General features: G+C 37.9%; 3 protein-coding genes across 3 annotated transcripts in view; 2 read left to right on the forward strand and 1 right to left on the reverse strand.

Moving 5' to 3' along the window:
- Positions 1 to 7,709, forward strand: part of LOC113680435 (polycystin-1-like protein 2) — a 28,345-nt gene extending 20,636 nt beyond the window's left edge. The window contains exons 21-27 of the mRNA XM_089184243.1: positions 166 to 438; positions 558 to 906; positions 1,570 to 1,796; positions 2,869 to 3,231; positions 3,804 to 3,972; positions 4,400 to 4,622; positions 5,444 to 7,709. Coding sequence (XP_089040369.1) covers positions 166 to 438; positions 558 to 906; positions 1,570 to 1,796; positions 2,869 to 3,231; positions 3,804 to 3,972; positions 4,400 to 4,622; positions 5,444 to 6,719 — 2,880 coding nt within the window. The 3' untranslated portion in view covers positions 6,720 to 7,709. The remainder of the gene's footprint in view (positions 1 to 165; positions 439 to 557; positions 907 to 1,569; positions 1,797 to 2,868; positions 3,232 to 3,803; positions 3,973 to 4,399; positions 4,623 to 5,443) is intronic.
- A 205-nt stretch (positions 7,710 to 7,914) lies between these two features.
- On the forward strand, positions 7,915 to 17,727 carry LOC113680443 (THO complex subunit 6 homolog). Its single transcript, XM_027197480.2, has 14 exons — positions 7,915 to 8,168; positions 8,267 to 8,382; positions 8,567 to 8,631; positions 9,376 to 9,427; positions 9,596 to 9,653; positions 10,103 to 10,143; positions 11,601 to 11,649; positions 12,989 to 13,060; positions 13,209 to 13,311; positions 13,884 to 13,936; positions 14,324 to 14,392; positions 15,149 to 15,259; positions 15,868 to 15,996; positions 16,716 to 17,727. Exons 1-14 carry the CDS (start codon positions 8,151 to 8,153, stop codon positions 16,800 to 16,802), a joined length of 1,023 nt encoding a protein of 340 aa, XP_027053281.2. The 5' UTR covers positions 7,915 to 8,150; the 3' UTR covers positions 16,803 to 17,727.
- On the reverse strand, positions 17,426 to 19,483 carry LOC113680444 (meiosis expressed gene 1 protein homolog). Its single transcript, XM_027197482.2, has 4 exons — positions 19,367 to 19,483; positions 18,847 to 18,945; positions 18,646 to 18,713; positions 17,426 to 18,005 (listed from the first exon to the last, which is right to left on the reverse strand). The coding sequence occupies exons 2-4, from the start codon at positions 18,932 to 18,934 to the stop codon at positions 17,880 to 17,882; spliced, it is 282 nt and encodes a 93-aa protein (XP_027053283.1). The 5' UTR covers positions 18,935 to 18,945; positions 19,367 to 19,483; the 3' UTR covers positions 17,426 to 17,879.
- Positions 19,484 to 19,519: the final 36 nt, after the last annotated feature.

A 19,519-nucleotide genomic window follows, 5' to 3' on the forward strand; every position in this document is an offset into this window, starting at 1 on the left:
TTGTGATCATATTTAAAGCGCATACCGATTGATTGTCCCTCAGCAATGTAGTTACAAGGAACCAAACAGCCTGTAGCCTGGTGCATGGAAATGCGAGTGACCAAGTCCACTTGGTTTTAGTCTTGGATCTTATTTGAGAGATTTTTATTTTTATTCTCTGGTTAGGTTGAACGTCTCGTTATGTTGGCCAGTAAAGCGGAGCTTACAGAGTTTGGTCATCTATTTGTTGCCAGAACGCGCCGTAACCTTAGCGACAGTCATCTGTGGTTCTCAGTCCTCGCCCGTCCAGCCGGCAGTCGATTCACGCGAGTACAGCGGTTGTCCTGTTGTCTGTGTCTTCTACTCATGTCAATGATGACCAGTGGTATGTACTACGGCCCACGAGGCGACCCCTCCAACACGCAGCAAATTGGCTCCATTGTTTTCACCTGGAATCAGGTGAGTTCCACATTCAAATCGTAACGTATTGTTTACTGTCCACAGGTACGCAATACGTGCAGAATATTAAAATAAATGAGGACTCGTTTGTTAACCAATTTTTAATTCAATCCGTACAGGTGCTGGTCGGGATCATTTCGAGTCTCATAGTCTTCCCAATTAACCTGATAGTGGTGCAGATCTTTCGCAATGTCCGACCTAAACCAAAAGTCAAGCCGAAAAAGCCACCTCCCACCCCTTGTCTGCCGAATCTTTCCTTTGATAAGGACAGCCTGGACAATTACAATAACCTGAAAGAATCGTCGGACGACTCTGCTAAGGGATCGAGAAACAGTCTAGATTTCTCACGAGAAAAGAACAACAAGACTCGGTTGTCAATTAATGATGTGCATACTGACGTGGACCGCACAAGTTTTACCGACAGCCCACTGTTGATTGATCGTAGGCTCAGTACCACATACGACATCGGTAAGGAAACACGTTGGCGTCTCACTAAAAATTTTCTTTTTTTTTATTTATAGAGGAGTTGAGGCAATCTTGACTGCAACAGTGCTTCGCGCTGCTTTTAGAAAATTTGGAGAAGAAAACAACTGTGATTTCTATTGTTGAGTGTGAACTACTACTATTACAGGATACTTATACAAATTGATACCATTCGTCACAAGGCTGAATTTTTATCTAGTCTCCTTCGCACCTGTATTCTGGGATGTCATGCGACGACATCCAAGGGGGAGCATAACGTGACATCCACATAAACGGCGGCGAGCCTAACAATTACATGAATTACAACGGTCCCATTAGTCTCCGGTTTTTTTTTTTCTTGCTATCTATCCTATTTTTTCACTTTTTAAAGAGTAGTCATTATTTATCACCTGGGGGCTTGGAGGATTTTCTTTTCTTTCCTTTGGGGGGAGGGGGGGTAGGCAAGGGGGTCGTATAGTTTTCAGGGGGAACAAAGGGGAGAGTAGTCGTCACCAACAGAGTGTAAAAGTGATCTGTTCCTTATATAATTTCATTGATTTCTTCCACTATCTTTCGCCACCGTTGTGAATCATTTTATAACCGGCGCCGACACTGCGTAAATTCAAAGGCATCGAGGGAATACTCAATGACATTTCCCTCTTTTTTTAGCTCCTACGTCCCGTGCACGCCGCTTACTGTTGTGGTTCAAGAAGAAAAACACGTTGCCTTTTTACTTCGTTTACGTGGCATGGTTTTTCGTCTTCATCTTCTCAGCTGGGTCAGCCGCTGTAATTGTATTTTACGGCATGGAGTTTAAAAACGAAAAGTCCTTGCAGTGGTTATTTTCGTCCTGTGTGTCTTTTGTTCAAGATGTGTTCATCACTCAACCCCTCAAGGTAAGCCTTTGACGCCTAGTTCATTTTCTCTTAGGGACCGGTAATTTATTTAATGCCGGGGGGGGAGGGGTCGGATGATTTTGGTTGTGTCACATTAACATTTGCCTTGATTTTCCTACAAGGTCTGTAAATGTTCTTATGATACACCCCATTGGCAGTTAACTGGCAGTCAAATGTTCCACAGTCCCCCCTTTTATACTCTGCTGGTGACGACTGATCCCCCATCGTTCTCCCTGAAAACCATGTGATCCACCCCAGAAGTCCTCCCCTCCCCCCCATCCCTCAGCTGACGAATAGTGACTGGTCCGTTATGGAGATGCAGCATAGCATTGTACGTCCATTAATGACTTTGCTGGTTCATTGCGGTTGTGAGAGGAAGGCCCCAATGAAAAGATAGAACACTCATCGAGCAAGTTACTGAACGAAATGGGAAGAACTGATGATATTAAACATGTATGGGGCTAATAAGAAAGAGTAGTACCATATCAGTAGGTTAAATTATGGAGGAAATTGGGGAACATGAAGAAAATGAGATTGAGATTGGATTCAAAACGTGAAAGGAGGGGTAGGTAAATGTCGATGGAAAAGCACATAAGGGTATCATAATCATAACGTATATTTCTTCGTGGAGAAAAAAGGCTGCTCTTTCCTCCTCAGGTATAGCTGCCTCCGGGCAGTTTCTCAACTCACAATTCTTACGCTCTGTTCCGACTTTCGTTCTCGCTTACTCTTGCCTTCTAGTAAAGTGAGAACTATGAATGCTAAATTACAGTGTTCTCCTTAGAGGAAAGTGTTTTCTGCAGCATTTCCTTGACAGATTGGGCACCATAAGACAAATCTTCAAACATAAAAGGAACTCATTGATAGGAACTGAAATAAGGTTAAAGAAAATTGTCTTGAGGCGCGGGAAAACTGGTTTTTAGTTTTGCGTCTGATTCGTTGAGAGAGTGGCGTGACTTTTCTGGTTTTATCACAGAGCGTTGTAAAGATTTGAAAAAAACCGATGCAATGCAGTATTACTTGTGAAGTTTACTTATAAAGTGCTCCCTTTTTAATTTTTGTGTTGACACAGGTGCTCGGTTTGGCGGTATTCTTTGCTCTGGTCGTTAAAAAGCCAGACAAAGGTGAATTTCAGGTAACTGAAGAGGTGCTCAAACTCGCCGAGGATGAAGAATTTCTCGGCCAACAATCGGACCTCAACTCAGGAGGATCAAAGACAAAGAAAGCGAAGCTTTTCCCTCCAGACCAAGCAAGACTGATTGCTATGAGAGCAGCGAGAATGAAGGAACGAAAGATGTATTCTGTCATTCGCGAGGTCGCCACTTACTACATATTTCTCGCCCTGTTGCTAACGATCGCTTACACGCACAGAGACAAATCAGCTTACTTCCAGACGAAACACCTTTTCGATATTATGGGAGATAACTTTTCCAAAGTGAGTACCAAATGAAACCTCTGAATAATGTAATGTCGTTATTTATCATCGAGGGGTCAGAGGATCTTGGTAGTGTCACAATAAGATTCTAATGATCCACCCTAATTGGCAGTCAAGTTTATTCTGTCCTACTTTTATACTCTGTCAGCGACGATAAGCCCCCCCCTCCCGCATTCTCCCTGAAAACCACGTAACCTCCTTCCCAATTCTTCCGACCTTAGCGATAAATAATGACTTTTCCCCTGGTGTTATATATATATACGTACATCCACCCTATTGAGTTATGCCTTTTATCCTTGCATCGCAGTCTGGCTGCTAAAATTTTACAAGATAATACTTTCTCTTCGACCACGGATTCGTCATCGCCAGTTGAAGAGAGGAAGCCTTTTTCTTTGTTAGCTTGTGGGCCTCGACTCCGAGTGACCCAGAGACCTCGCTAGTTTCACAGAGTATTTTAACTTTAAAAGATTCCTTTTTTGAAGGCCATTTTGTATCTATGAATGTTCCTGCTATCGTGTTCTACTAGTATATGTTTTAAATAACGTCATTCGAATTCTTGTTCACATCCGCAGATAACAAATGAAAAAGAGTTTTGGAATTGGACTCAAAGTGAGCTCTTGACGAGCTTGTTCCCCAAGAAATGGTACAACGGCGAAGAACGAAAACCCGATGGGTTCATGGTGGATGGCTACAGTCAGATGGTGGGCGGTGCACGGATGAGACTCCTCAGAGTAAAAAGAGGTTTGTTTGCTTGTTTGTTTATTTGTCTGTTTTATATGTCGGCAATTTTTCATTTACCAAGGCTCATCCAGCTTTTCTGTTGCAAGGATCGTCTGCGGGTATTACCGCTCCTGCAGGATGCATGTCAGGCCTGCAAGCATTTCGTCAGCTTTCCGTGGCATTTCGCTTGTATTTGTTATCTCTCCTCGAAAGAGAGAGGCACTGTGGTGGTACCTTATCTTGGCCAATGACATATTACCATAATCTGGCCAGTGTCGGGGCCCAGACCTCGGGATCAGGAATCCAGCGCGGTTACCAAAGATTTACTTGCTAACAGGCCCTTCCTTAGCGTCTCACAACAGGCCAAGTGACTTTCCCTTCCCCTACCTCACCCCTATACTAAGTCCATGCTGACCATGGAACTCATAACAACATATTTGATTCCCAGAATCCTGCCGGGTTCCAACCGAGTTGTATGGCATCACAAAAGAATGCTACGGAGAATATTTTGTGACCAAGAACGACAAGAATGATTACACAGAGAGATGGGAGAACATCACTACATACGACACTCCAGTGTCTTGGGATGACATGCCGTGGAGATATCAAAACAGCAGTCAGCTTGATGGGTACCCCTTCTTGGGCACTCTGACCACTTACAGTGGAGGAGGGTACGTTCAAAGTTGTTCTAAAGCTAACTATCGTAAAATGTCGATCGCGAGAGATAAGCACGCGCTCGTATTGCCTAGCTGAAAAAAAAAATATTAAGGCAGACTCTTCAAGACTTACGCTTAGATTTCGATTCATTTTGGCGCATTTTGTAATTTAAAAAAGGACTTTTAAACAAATAATCTGCAAGTGTAGACTTACGTCAAGGAAAGGATACTTAATCCTTTCAGCACCGAGATCTGATCGTTAATTCTCCCCTCTTGCAGCAACACATTTTACGAATTTTTATGGATTAAGATCACAAATTGTACCTTATAAGTTTGAGTATTCTTATTACCTATGTGCTGGGTAATTTACGTATATAATAGGGTTGGAAGTTAATGTTTGAAAATCACTTCTAAGATTTAAATGGTTAAATATGGTTAAGATGAATACTGTAAAATCATATGATGAACTTGAAAAATATCAGCTCTTTTTTGAGCCATGTGTGTTCCCACAGTGAAAAGAAGAACTCTCGTGGATTTCTTGTCTGGACACAGTTGTTTAGTTCTGTTTCTGCTCAAAGCCACATAATGTCTAAAGAAGATCCCGTCTACTCCCAAAGAGAATAAATACTGCTTTTCACAATTTTGTTTTCTAACGGGTTAAAGACTTGCATGTGCATTCATGGACATACTAGTTAAAATGCTTTCCGTTCTTAATCGCACAGTCATTGTCTGGAGTTAAACCAAAGGCGAGTTTCTCTTTCTTCCAAATTTGACCATATTGTTGCACCATTGTGTTTTTTTAGTGTAATACATTCGTGTAAATTTTCTTTCCACAGGTACGTAATTGTTCTTGAACCTGGGTTGGAGAACTTCAAACGTGTCAGAGTCCTTGAGAAAAATATGTGGATCGAGCGGCGCACACGGGCTGTGCTGACTGAATTCACAATATACAATGCACAGAGTAACCTGTTTTCTATTGTTACTCTGGCGGCAGAGTATCCCGCCACTGGCGCGGCTATTCCCTACGTTAGCATCCAGACTGCGCGCCTATACGACTTCACCAAGACCATCATGTTCTTTGTATTAACGATCGAGGTCGTGTTTGTGTTGTTCACGTTGTTTTTCTTTTATCGTGAAGTGAAACATATTTACAAACTTGGAATCCAGGCTTACCTGAAAGAGTTTTGGAACTGTGTGGAGATGGGGATCAGTTTGTTTACCTTCGCTGCCATAGCGATGTATGTTTATCGCACGCTCACCATTAGAAATGTGTTGGATTTAGTGCGACACGACCCTTTCAACTTCAAGAGCTTTCAGTTCGCAGGGTATTGGAACGAGACGTACACGTTTGTCCTGGCTATGATCGTTCTTCTAGCAAACATTAAACTGAACAAGCTCCTCCGGTTTAACAAGCGGTTCTCGCTCCTGTCCTCCACACTTAAGTACGCGTACTACCCACTGCTGATGTTCAGCATTATCTGGGGCATCGTCTTTCTCGCTTACACGATGTTCGCGTCGTTAGTGTTCGGACCCGTTCTGTACAACTACCGCAGCATCATGGCCTCGCTGACGTCTCTGTTAAGCCTTATGCTGGGAAGGACTGCCTTCTTTGAGATGCGTGACACCAATCGCGTCCTCGGTCCTCTTTTTTTCTTCGGTTTTATGTTCATGATGTCGTTTGTGCTCATCAACATGTTCCTTTCCATCGTGGTGGACTCGTTCATCGTCGTCAAGCACGACAATGACAAGCAATCGAACGAGTATGAAATCGTCGACTTCATCATCGAGCGCTTTAAGCTGTGGTCGGGAATCGGAAAGACTCGGAGACCACAGAGTCGAGGCAAGGTCCTTTGGGAGACGGCTACGTCTCGTGTCAAAGCCGTCAACGTGCTTACCAAGAGCCACCTAACCTCAGATGTCGCAGGTCTGCACGAAGATTCAGTTTCAAAGCTGGAGAACCGACTTGAAAAACTTATTGATCGAACTGAAGAGTTGTATGGGGAGATTTTTCCTGAGAAGAAATACAAAAACTTAGGGAAGACACGGGGAAGGGTTGAAAAAGGAGAAGTGCCTGTTTCTAAGGGGGATATACTTGAGGGGCAAACTGGCTGACAGAGGAAACACAAAGTGGTCTCCAAGGGTGGTGTTTGTAAAATATCTCTTTAAGATGAAGCGTAGTTTGATCGTTACTAAAAATGGACAAAAATTTTTAATTCCTCTACAAAGTCTTTTAATACCGACGTACTTGAATAATCAGATGAAATCATCTATAAAAATCGTGGTCTTATGATGACTTCTTATGAGATTCAAGGTCTTTTTTAACGCATTAAATCAGCCCACATGTTCTCAAACCTTTGCTTTTAAATCAAAAGATCGACCAGTTTGAAATAAAGTACAGTACTCAAACAGATTGCATAATCTCGGCAGTAAAGATAGTTAAGAACGGATGAAACAACTTAAGATCTCACTGCAGGAAGATTTAAGATATTTAAATTCTAAGAATAGCGTTTCAAAGTACTTCAAATAAATCCTCGGCTAAAAAATAGTTTAGATCAATGCCGAGGACTTTTTGATTATCGAAGGTAATCTAGGATTGCACTAGTTTTCCTTCTTTTCCATCTGCTGAGGCCTGCTAACTATGCGTTTTGAATGCCTCGATTGGCCAATCGATTTAGCTATAGCATGGTTTATACTTTCGGAAAACCAATGACCCTTAAATTGTATACAAATTGTATACAAATTGCCGTACGTGTAGAGTGGTCAGTTGCTAGTGCTCTTTGTATATAATTGAGAGGTTTTCATCAGTGTTTTGATTTAGAATATACTGTCGCGAAAAGTGCAACGCGAAGTTAAGATTAGATACCAGAATATAAAGAAAGCATTTTCGTGCAATTTCCAACCACTTTACTTAATTGAATACCAGTCACTGCAGCCCACAACGACACAGCGCTTTACGCATCTCAAAATTCAAAACGATTCTACACCTTATTTAATTGTTTTCCATTACAATTTCAACCTTCTGTTTTTGCAAGTTATTTGTAATAATTAATTTTATTCTACATGTTAAAATGTGATTTTCCATTAAAAACAGTTGATTGACAACGTTCGTATTTCGACCAATTTTTGCTGAAAGTCATCTCCAAGCGCTTTTTTTTCTTCCCCATTCTGTGACTCTCCCCTCCCAGTTTTACGCCCATCCTAACCCCAAATTATGTTGTATAAGTCCAGAGCCTCATGAGTGGTGGTTTTGCAGCTTAGCTTTAAAGCTAGATTACAATCATCAAGTAAAATTCCATTCTTTACCGATGTAATAGTGTAACAACAGACCGGTTTGAAAGATTTAGACTTACCCTACGCTAAAAATGGAATTCTAGCTATTTATCGCTATGTCTGATCGCTCACTGGTTGATTTTTTGTCAGCCTCTAAGTCTTTCATACTGAAGAAAATCTCGTAGATGTTGGTTAGCTTTGGTTTGCTTATGCACCTCCATTCGTAAGTCGTATTCGTTTCAGCGGTTTTCCCAAAAAGCGGCAAATACAAAGATGGCGGCAGACTCTCAGGTAAGGCCTCTTAATGGAAATTTCATGTTTTTTTGATAATAACAAAGTCTAAGGAAGCAGATTAAGACGAGGAGGATGTTAACTCTGATTTATTTTAGAGTCAGATCTATCAGAAGCGTCTGGAACTTCACACTATTGTGTTTGCAGTGGCCTTTTCACCATGTGGCAATTTCTTGGCGGCGTGCAACAACTTTGGACAAATTGCGGTTTTTAGGTGAAGGTCGTTTTGGTGTATTCCTCTCTCTGTTTGTTGGTTTTTTCAATAGATTAACGTGAAATCAAGATGTGTCAATGAAGCCACATTACTATTTGGATTTAATCACAAATCAAGGTTGCATGTTTATATTACTCTAAGTTCTTAATTTTTCTAAACAACTCTATGTCCGTAAATATTTTAGCATTACTTCTGCTGTGGCACCCGATGCTTCATCCGACAAGAAGAGACCAGTAATATTTTTCCAAGGTGAGTCTATACGTATACATGTAGCTCTACCACTTACTTTTCAAGTTTACCAGTCTTATAATGTCCAGAAGGGCACGGTATCTGTAACACAAACAAGATCAATTTCTGTTCTTTGAATATACCTGGTAATGTAAATATGAAGTGCAATTCTAGAAGATGCCATGCATAGTCTGACCTGCCTTGGCAAAGTTTGTTCAGATGATGCATCTAAAAACAAATGTCTTGATATTCTTTGTAGAGTTATGTACAGTGTTGTGCAAGCACCCATTTCTACTCCTTTTTTTTTTTTGGTTTTGTTTTTGATCGTTGTTGGAGGATCAGGTCCCAGTTGTCCACTGCATGAATGTCTTTCTGGTGGATAGCACAGTAAGCTTTGTTGACACCTATGCACTGGATAGCATTTTATTTATTTGTTAATATTATCCACCTTTGAACAACTGGGCTCAGCTGGGAAGAAAACAAACAGCATATATTTTGGATTACACTGGATTTATACAGGAATATAATTGATCTTACCACAGAAAATACACTTCTTAAAAACAAGGCCACTTAAAGGAGATTCATAATTCTTTCATAAACCATTGTCTATAGCCACAGGAAAGTTTACTCTGCAATATGAGGTCATTCAGTGCTAGAGACCAGTACTGAAAAACAATGTGACTTTGTGGTTAATGGGTGCATAGTTGATGTAAAAGCTGTGTTGAGTTCTCTTTAAAAAAAAAAAAACATTGAAATTTCTTTCAGGTCACAGCAACCCAATTTACAGTCTAATATCTACAGATAAATTTCTAATCAGGTATTTGATTGTGACTCTTTCCTGATTGGTGATCAATTTTTTGGGCAATAATTTTAAGTAGGGAGATGATGTGTCTTTTAAGAGTGAGCAAGCACTTTTTATGAATTTATTGGGCTGTTTATTTTGCATTGCTGTTCAGTTATAACTTATTTTGTAACCTATATTTAGTGGTGGCTCATCTGAAATACATGGATGGCGATGGGATGAAATTCTTGATAAAACAGAGGTGAATATCTGTCTAGATAATGTAAGATTTGTTAATGGATTTAAAATTAGTTTTCAGTATTAGGGAGAGATGGTGGATATATGGTTGATAGTGTGAACTCTCTATGGAAAGGTTAGGTTTGAAATCCTGAAGGAGTCATTGTGTTCTTGGGCAAGATGCTGTAGCCTCACAGTGCCTTTCTCCACCCCAGTGAACCATATGATACCATACACAAGCTTAGTTCAAAAGTAAAAAAGGAAGAGAAAAAACATAAAACTTAAATTATTCAGTATATAAACTTGAGTGCCCCCCAAAATGTGAAGTGAGACCAAATTTTCATGACTCTGCTCATATTCTTAAGGATGTTTACACTGTATTTAAAAGGTGTGATATTCCACCAGACTTCTTTGTGCTAAGTATTTCCATTCAGTATTACAGCCTTTTTCTAATTTGTACTCCAAAACTTTTAGGCTCCTTCACCTGCCTGGACACTGCAACCTCCAGCTGCCAGGTGGGGTTCTTTATTATAATTAAGAGACATAAAATGATAATTACCATAAACGTCCATGTATAAGCCGCACTTTTTTTCACAAAATTGGAGCCAAAAATCAAGGGTGCGGCTTATCCATGGATACATCTGTGTTTGGAGCTCTCAAAAACCTAATTAATATTCATAAAACTTCGTAAGATGCCAAGAAACAAACATATAAGAAACTGAGAGCATGTTGCTGTAGTTCATTGACTTTTTCATTGAGTGGTGGCTCCTAAAGGAGCCATTTGTGTCTTCGAGTGTTTATCGGCGAATCTTGCTATCCATGAGTTCTTTCAAGCGATTAGTTTTCACTTACGTGAACAACTAAACACCGACATACAAGGAATCTCTCGTTGTTTTTTACTACCTTCATGGCAAATTTGTCAACTGCATTATCAGGCCTTGTTCTGCATGAAGTTTTTCGCCTATTGCGGGTTTCCAAACATCTTTATACACGCGGTATCCCTGAACAGCTGAGTCGAAAGGCCCAGACTCCTCCCAAAATTTAAAGCTTGGCTACTAACCACTTGTTTGTTTGTTTTTTTCAATGCCGAAGGAATTTCAACTTTATGGCGTGTTTCGAAGTGATAATCTTGAAAAATCAGATCGAAAGAGCATTTTAAGTTAAAGATTGTGTAAATTCCAATGAAAAAGAAGGTACGACAAATGAAATTTCGCTTTCTTTAGACTTGATAAATGTGAAAGATAGCCACAACTTCTATGTCAGTGTTTCGAAACCTTGATTGTTTGTAGCAATACAACTCTATTGAAACTTCAAACTGTATTGTTTTATTTTTTCCAAATTCTGCACTTCTAAATCAGGGGTGCAGCTTATCTATGGATGCAGCTTATACATGGACGTTTACAGTATCTTGTTTCTAATCATGGTAGTTTACTTACACATAGTCTACCAATACATGCTTATTCCCCATCCCTACATCACATACTGTACACCGAGGTAATCAGGTAAACTTACACTAACCTGGGAATCCCTTCATTGTCTTTGTTTATTTGCTTACAAATGCATTTTACCCTCTGACCCTAAAGAGTGACATGCAACCAATTTCTCAGTACAATATCACCCCTGAATCAAACATGAAGGTCATTAGAATGAAGGAAATAATTGACTACTAAAGAAGCTCTTGATTGTCAAACAGATACTCAATACTCAGCTCCTTAGGAAATGTATAGAGAACAGTATGGAGAATATGCATACTGATGTTAGGTTGTAAATGGTATGATACTATGATCTTTGTACTCTCACAGTGAGCTATGGGTTTAATGGGTTTTTCCTCGTAAATCTGGAAAATCATTGGATTTGAGAATGAGTTCTGAAAAGGCCCTTTCAAAATGATTTTTTTGACATAATAATACATTTTGTCCATGATTATTTTAAGGATTATTTTTTAGACTTGTGAATGTTGATCCTCTTTTAGAGCCTCACTGGATATACCTGAAACCAATGCTTTGGCATTTTCTGAGCAGGTATGTATTACATATCATAGATTGAAAAGCCCTAATGTTTGTTTGATCAACAGTAATTCTTAACCAATCCCACATTGTGTCTGTAATACATGGATCTGAACACCCCCTCAATTTCTCTGTCTCTTTTGGAAACGCAAATCTGACACAAGTTTGGAATGTTTAGCAACTTGATCTAGTACATTTTTTTTTGGCAATCTTTTTGGCTACATGTGTTAACTTCGGACAAATTTCTGCATGCAAATAGTAGTTGTTTGTTTTTGATGGCTGAACATGAGATCAACATGCATTGAAGGAGCTACAGTTTGTTACCAAAGTTCATGTTTCTCTTGCACCCTACAAAACTGTTGTCTGATTATAGAAGATATAAAGGTGCAAAGATGATAAAGTACTATTCACGTTTTTACTCTCAGAAGTAATTGCAATAGACCATGTCCCCATAATAGTTATGTCCATGCATTATCCAGCAAACAGGAAATGAGAATAAATGGGGTAAGTTTCTTAAGAAACTGAGGTGCTGTGTTGGTGAGAGAGGATAACAGGTAATTTAGTGTTAACAACTGAGTTCGAATAAGTAAAGATTTGGTAAAACATTTGACAATAAAAATCTGCGATAAAATATTATAAAGCATGACACGACGTTTCGACGTTTCCAGAAGGTCATTATCAAGTAAACTAAAATAATAAAATCGAGTATATATATAATGAAGCGGTGAATAAATTACAAAGCGTTAAAAGTTAAACAAAGAGTTTAGCCCTAATGGAATCACTCTGGGTGTTTAAATTGGGCCTTATTGTTAAACAACAATTATTGTTAAACAATAAGGCCCAATTTAAACACCCAGAGCGATTCCATTAGGGCTAAACTCTTTGTTTAACTTTTAACACTTTGTAATTTATTCACCGCTTCATTATATATATACTCGATTTTATTATTTTAGTTTACTTGATAATGACGTTCTGGAAACGTCGAAACAACTGAGTTGAAAACAAAAATTAGCCACCTCTTGAAACAGTATCCTTAAACTCTTTACAGTGGCCAGTTTACCTTTTCAACTCAGTTGTTAACACTAAATTACCAGGAAATGAGAATACTCAAACTTATCAGCTACAAGTTGTTATTATGATCTGACACCAAATTCTCGTAACCAATTTAAAAGGAAACATGTCTCGGCTAGAGGGGAGAATTTACAAGAAGATCTTCAGAGTGCAAGGGTTGTAAAAAACTATAGTAATTAGATTATTGTTCCTGATTGTCCGTTATTGGCTGTTAAAAAACTTGAAGGCACTTTATAGATTCGATATTACTGTAGTTTTATACATGTACACTGTGTTTTTATAGGAAGACACACTTTTCTCAGGCTGTGGGGACAATAATATTTATATGTGGGACCTTGAGTCTGGAACATGTAAGGTAATCTTTAAAGAAAGTTACATTTCATGTTTTAATTTAGTTAAAGAATGGTGTTTTGTCAAAGAATACTTCATCAAGTGATCTTACCTTAGTATCAAATATTTATTCATTTTTTTATTAACCTTTATTACTTGACTGTGTCTTTTAGAACACATTGTCTGGTCACTCAGATTATATTCAGTGCCTTACTCTCAGAACAAAACACAGCCAATGTGTGAGTGGAGCTGAAGATGGAACTGTGAGATTATGGGGTATGAAGTTACACTGAAGTTCAATATCTTACACTAGCCTTGTGTTCTTGATTCAAACTGTAAGTTACACACCAAATTTTTTCTGCTTGGATTTATGGCCCAAGTGCGAAGCACACAGGCTATGAATCTGAGGGGGAAAAATGAGGTTCCATGACAAACAGTGCAGACTTAGAAAACTAGGTTGATAAGATATACTGTATCCCTGTGTTCAAGTAGAGAGGGAAGACTTTTTAACCCTCTGAACCCCAAAGGCTACTTGCATCTAATTTCTCCTTACAATATCACCTCTGAAACACACATCAATGTCACAAGAATAAAGGAAATGATCACCAACTAAAGAAGCTCTTGACTGTTGAACAAATTCTCCTTGTCAGCACCTTAGGAAATGTATAGAGAACAGTGAAGAGAATATGCATAATGATGTTAGGGCATAAAGGATTTAATCAGGTGATACAGTGAATTAAAGCCTGGCACATTGACCAATTTTCTTTTACTGGCCAAAATGGTTGAAATGTGAAGCACTGTTATGTTCTCATTTTAAGAATTTTGTTTTTGTTTTGCCCATTTTTTAGATTACAGAACAAAAGGATCCATGACTGACATGATTGAACCCTGTAAAAATGAGGTAAAAATGGAGATGTTTGCTATACAGTTGGTGGATTTTCTTTCTTTAGTACTTAATTGACTAAAAAGTCAATTTTATTGCTTTTTAAGACTTAAGTACATTTTTTTTTTTTTTTTTAATATACTAGGTTTTTTTAGCATTTTTACTTTACGTCTTGAGCTCCAATAATTCTAGCTGCACTAACTTTAATTTGCTACCAGGCTCTCACTTGTTCAATTTTTATTTCTTTTCCATATCATACTTAGATTAACTGCATGGCAGACTGCAGACTTTGTTGAGTAGTCTTTATCAAGCCAAATCATGAAATAATACAGTTCACTTTATGACTTGTACATGGTTTTGTAAGTTTCGCAAGATAAATGTTAATTTTTTATGCCTTCACACCAGGATATACACAGACCTCATTTGGGGTCTTGGATAGGTTGTGTTGCTGTTGATGAGGGTGAGGACTGGCTGGTGAGCAAATGAGTAATTTTTTTTTTTGGGAGGGGGGGGGGTTGGGTTTGTTCTAAATGTTTTCTTTTTGTAAGTTCCCTCAAGAACAGTTTTCTAGCTGTGTGATTAGACTTCTTTGAAACAGTAGTTGAAAAATACAAATATTTTGCTTCACAATAGTTATTCTAAGAAATTTGCCTATAGTCTTTGACCTTGTGTACTTCACCCAATTTGTTTGTTTATAAGCCAATACCTGCATAAGAGGGTAATTTAGCATTATCAAATGAGTTGGCCAATGTAAAGAGTTTCAAAACTTAAGGTCCAGAGTGTTAACCCCCTCATAGTAATAATAATAATAATAATAATAATAGTAATAATAATAATAATAATAATAGTAATAATAATAATAATAATAATAGTAATAATAATAATAATAATAATAATAATGATTTCTATAGCACCATATCCACAGGCTCATGGTGCTCGTCACAGCAAATGGAGGAGTTGTGGGTTGTGGGTGGGTTTATATACAGATAATGGAACAATGCTACTGGTGGGAATATGGTTATAAGAAAACAAGAATAGTTGAATGAAAAGCACTTGCTTGCTGATACGGTAGGGATTAAGAGTGCAGATTTGAAAGATGAATTTTTTTCCTAGAGTTTTGTGGCTTTTTAAACTGCCTAGATATAGGGAGAGGCCACAAACTGCCATATGCTGCTTAGATTTACCTGCATGTTGAGTTTATTCTTCACACACACATATATTTATTTACAGGTCTGTGGTGGTGGCCCATCCCTGTCAGTGTGGCATTTGAGGTCCATGAATTGCACAAGTGTTCTGAAAACAGCTTCTAGTCAACAGTCTGCCCTTTTCCATGATGACCTTGTAAGCAACAATACTATTATTAACCCATTAACACCATAACCCCAGAATGCATATTATCCATACTGTTTTCGATAAATTTTCCTACAGTGCTGACATGGAGAATTTGTTTTAGAAAATCAATAGCTTCTTCAGTTATTAATCATCTCCAGCCTTTATTTTCATCACTTTAATGGGTAAATCAGGCTGATAGTGTAAGGAGAAATTAGATGCCAGTCACTCTTCTGAGTCAAAGGGCCAAGAACCATGTATAACAACCTGATCCATCGGTTACACTACAAAATGAATGCACAGGTTTATGGATTCTGGTAATTTTATATCCTTTGTTAAATTAAAGACAGTGCAACATGAATGAAGAGTTACTTTTATGGGGACATTTAAAGACATCCTTGTGAAAAGCAACCAGATTTGAGAATAAGATCACATGCGACAAGATTTTGCATTGGTTGTGTCCAAAATGTGGTGTTACTTGAAACGTTTTTAACCAAATGAAGTTTCTTATAGCTCTGTTGAAACTTGGCTCCGTTGAAAGGATGGAAGATACATGTTTAAAAAAATTTTTTTTCACACATTTTCATTTTGATGTGAAAGGTAATTTTTTTCTCCTTAAGATATTGTCTGCAGGGTCAGAACCAACAGTGTTCCACTGGCAGATAAATGGGGATCCAAAAACACATGTTCCTTGCACACCAAACTCAGTTTTTACCATGCAAATTAATGACCAGTCTCCAAAGAATAAGGTAGCTAAAAATAGTTCATCTGTCTGGCCCCAGTTGTTCAAAAGGTTGGATAACGCTATCTACTGGATATATCAGTACATTTGCAATCACTTATGCATTAGATAGCATTATCCACCCGTTATACAACTGGGCCCTAGTGGTTTGCAGAGTATGTTTTGCTGTAACTTATCTGATGGATACCAATCTGTTCTTTTACTAATTATAGTTGTTTTGATTTAATGACTTTACACCAAGGGGGTGTACAAGTCATAAAGGGATTTCCTTTTCAGGCTTCCAGTTGGAGGCAGCCTTGAGGAAAATCACAATTTGATAATAAATACACAGGGAATAATGGGAATCAAAAACAGAGTTGATGCTTCTAGTTAAAACTTCTTTGTTATTAAGTTCAAACAGTCAAGCATAGAAATATGTAACTTTTAATATTGGGGGTCTGTTCAATGTTTGGATTGGTGTTGTAGTTATCTTTAGATGCTGCTTAACAGACATTAGTTGAATGCTGAATTTGGTCATAATTTTCTCATTCCTTTTTTACAGAGGATGTTAAGAAAACCTACCCACAGGATATTCATTCAGTCGTTTTTTTTTTTAAATTGCCTAAAAAGCAAGATAAGCTTATAAAAGTTCACTTAATCACATGATAATATTGAAACCTGAATAAGTTTGTCCTTGAATTCTTAATTTTGCCTTGTTTGATACAATTAACCCTTACTTTTTTTCAGGTTCTTGCAGTGGGTGGTTGTTCAGCTGACATTGATGTTTTTACAAACTTCGGCTATAAAGCACTATCATTTAAATTTTCTCAATAAACTAGTCCTTTGTCAATTGTGGATAGAAATAGTGTTGTGTAGAATAGGAATGAATATTTTTCCAGGTACTTGCACAATAGGTTATACTAACCATCAGACAGTAATAACTCCCATGGAAGAACACTAAAACATTGTAATAACTATTGGCCACAAGAAGCAGAAAACTCAACATTGAGTTTTAAAAAGCATGCAACATCTAATTTTTGTTTAAAACTGGTCATTCATTACATTTATCCCCCTTTACACTCTGTTGACAAAAACTGATTTCCCCCCTCCCCTCTTTATTCCTCCCAAAAACCGTGTACTTCCCCCCCATGGTAAAAAATGATTGGTTCACAAAGTCACCTACCTATGTAAAAAGAGGTGAATGAAGGGCATAAAAGTGTGTAACAGATATGTTAAATATTCCCCATTGTAATTCATTTGATTAGCTTCAGTAAAACAAAAGGGGAGAGGTGACAGGTTTCAACAAACAAGTATTCCTGCAAAGCTAGAAGGGGATAGTAATTATGTGAACAACTTTTTGGCCAACAGGCAGCATGAAATTGCCATCTACTTATGCACTTCAAGAAAAATGCATTTCAATAAGATTGAAAATGAACAACAAACTGAGAAAAATCTTATTTTCTGATTAAAATTTTTCTTAACCTTTGTAAAAGCTAGTTTTTAATTGATATTTTCCACAATTATATTGAACTTTAATTAATACAATGCATTACAGAAAAACATTCTTATGTGAAATTTGTCTTTGTACACAATCTCCGCCATAAGTTAAGTTGATACAAAATAATCACTAATATTAATAGTAATGTTTGAATTTTACAGTAGGTACATACAAATGACATTTTTACAGCTATTGTAAAATATTATGGCTAAAGGAAATTGCAACTTGATAATTTGTCATGAAATAACATTTCACTAAAAACAGCTGCAACTTTCTCATTTTTCAGTTCTTAACCTCATTCTGCCTTCATAAATTGTAATAAATCTTGCTCAGTTTGATTTTCCCTAGCTACTTCTTGTAAAGTGCAATCTGACATTACGTTCATCAAACAATATAATTTCCTCAAGGCACTCTTAATATCCATACAATTTGCATTTGTAAACATCTTTGTCAGTGCATTCTCTGGTCTTATCGAAGTAAATGAAGCAGCCATCTTTGCGCTGAAGTTTCTTTACATAGCCATTATGAGGCCAGCGATCCTAAGTCAAGAAACACAAGGATCATTGTCATTATCAGAGAACTTAAGTTTATCATTTGAATTTATAATCTGTTTGTTTCAAAGAAGATTATGGGTCTGAGTAAACTATCGATAGCCTTAGACAAACAGCATGAACCTAACTTGTCCACAGTACCTTTCTTTTAAAGACGAATATCGTTAGAAAACGCTTTTTTGGAATTTCATAGGAGAGATTAAACGCACTCTGGAGCACCAGTTGTAGGTGTCTCAATAACCCCAAAATAACTAGTGGGCATGGGGAAGCTCACGAAGGGTCACAGCCTGACAAAATTCATCAAGCAATTACGATTATCTTAACGATAAGCTTAACTTTGTAGATAAAAAAAGATTAGGGTTAAGCAGAACTTCAACCTAATGGGGCCGGAAAAAGGGTCTGAAGCTCGTTGCTTAGAAGTGAAAACGGATTTTGGTCGCCTAACCCGAATTATACCTACATGTATTCACGTAGGAAACACCACAGTAATTTAATTTACGAAGGTTCTTCTGTCTCCTTTTGTGCGCATAAATTGTTTCAAACCTCGCAAAAAAGAAGTCTTAAGGGTCATGACTAGGAAGTAAAACAATACACACTTCTGAAGTAAATAAAATCTCGAGGAACTTACAGGTTCTTTTTGTTTGACATCGCGGTATTCGTGTACATCTCTATAGCCAGCGATCTGAAATCTGTAAGCTAGTAAAAAGCAAATTTCACAAAGAAAGTTAGTGAATGCTTCAGAAGTCATAGAGGAAAACAATCTTATGATAGTTAGCCATTTTATGATAAATATTGTGAGGTTCATAGAAGAAAAGGAAGTATCTGATACCTTCTTCCACTTCCTCGCTCCAGCGCTTGGGTCGAGAAACTGATTTTGGTCCTGATGGTTGTGCGATAGGAGACACAATAGACGCCATATTGTTTGATCCTACAAGGAAACAAGAATGTTTTAATAATTTGGTTGAAAAAGGTTTGTGTCCACAAGAAAAAAAGGCTTCTCTTTGATATTTGATGGCAAGTTGCCTTAAGCACGAGATGAAATCTTGTGGCAAAGAGAAAATTGAGTTTCGTAGCCGTTCTGTGGTTTTAAATCAGCCGCAGTCTTAGTGAGGAACACAGAGAGCTAATAATGGAATGAAACGATGTTCATATTCGCTTAAATGCGATTCTAGTGCAACAGAAAAGCAAAAAAATTGCTTGAAACAAAATTTGCAACGTGTACAATATCTCCGTCACGATAGGGGAAATTGGAGATCATGCAATCTGATTGCACTCTGTTGGAGGACGTAATTCGCCAAGAAACGAATATTTCTCGGAAAAATCGAGGACACCAAAGCGAAAGAACTTACCTTAACAGTCCTTGTCTTCGAAAATGATAGTCAAACGTAAAACTCTGTGATATAAACAGTCTGAAACTGTTTTGTCCGCGCTATGCAACAGATGTCTGATTGCCTTCTGATTGGCTCATTGTTAGTTGCTATAACAACGTGAAAAACAATCAA

This window comes from Pocillopora damicornis, chromosome 10 (genome assembly GCF_964200805.1).
Source record: "Pocillopora damicornis chromosome 10, jaPocDami1.2, whole genome shotgun sequence".
NCBI lineage: Eukaryota > Metazoa > Cnidaria > Anthozoa > Scleractinia > Pocilloporidae > Pocillopora > Pocillopora damicornis.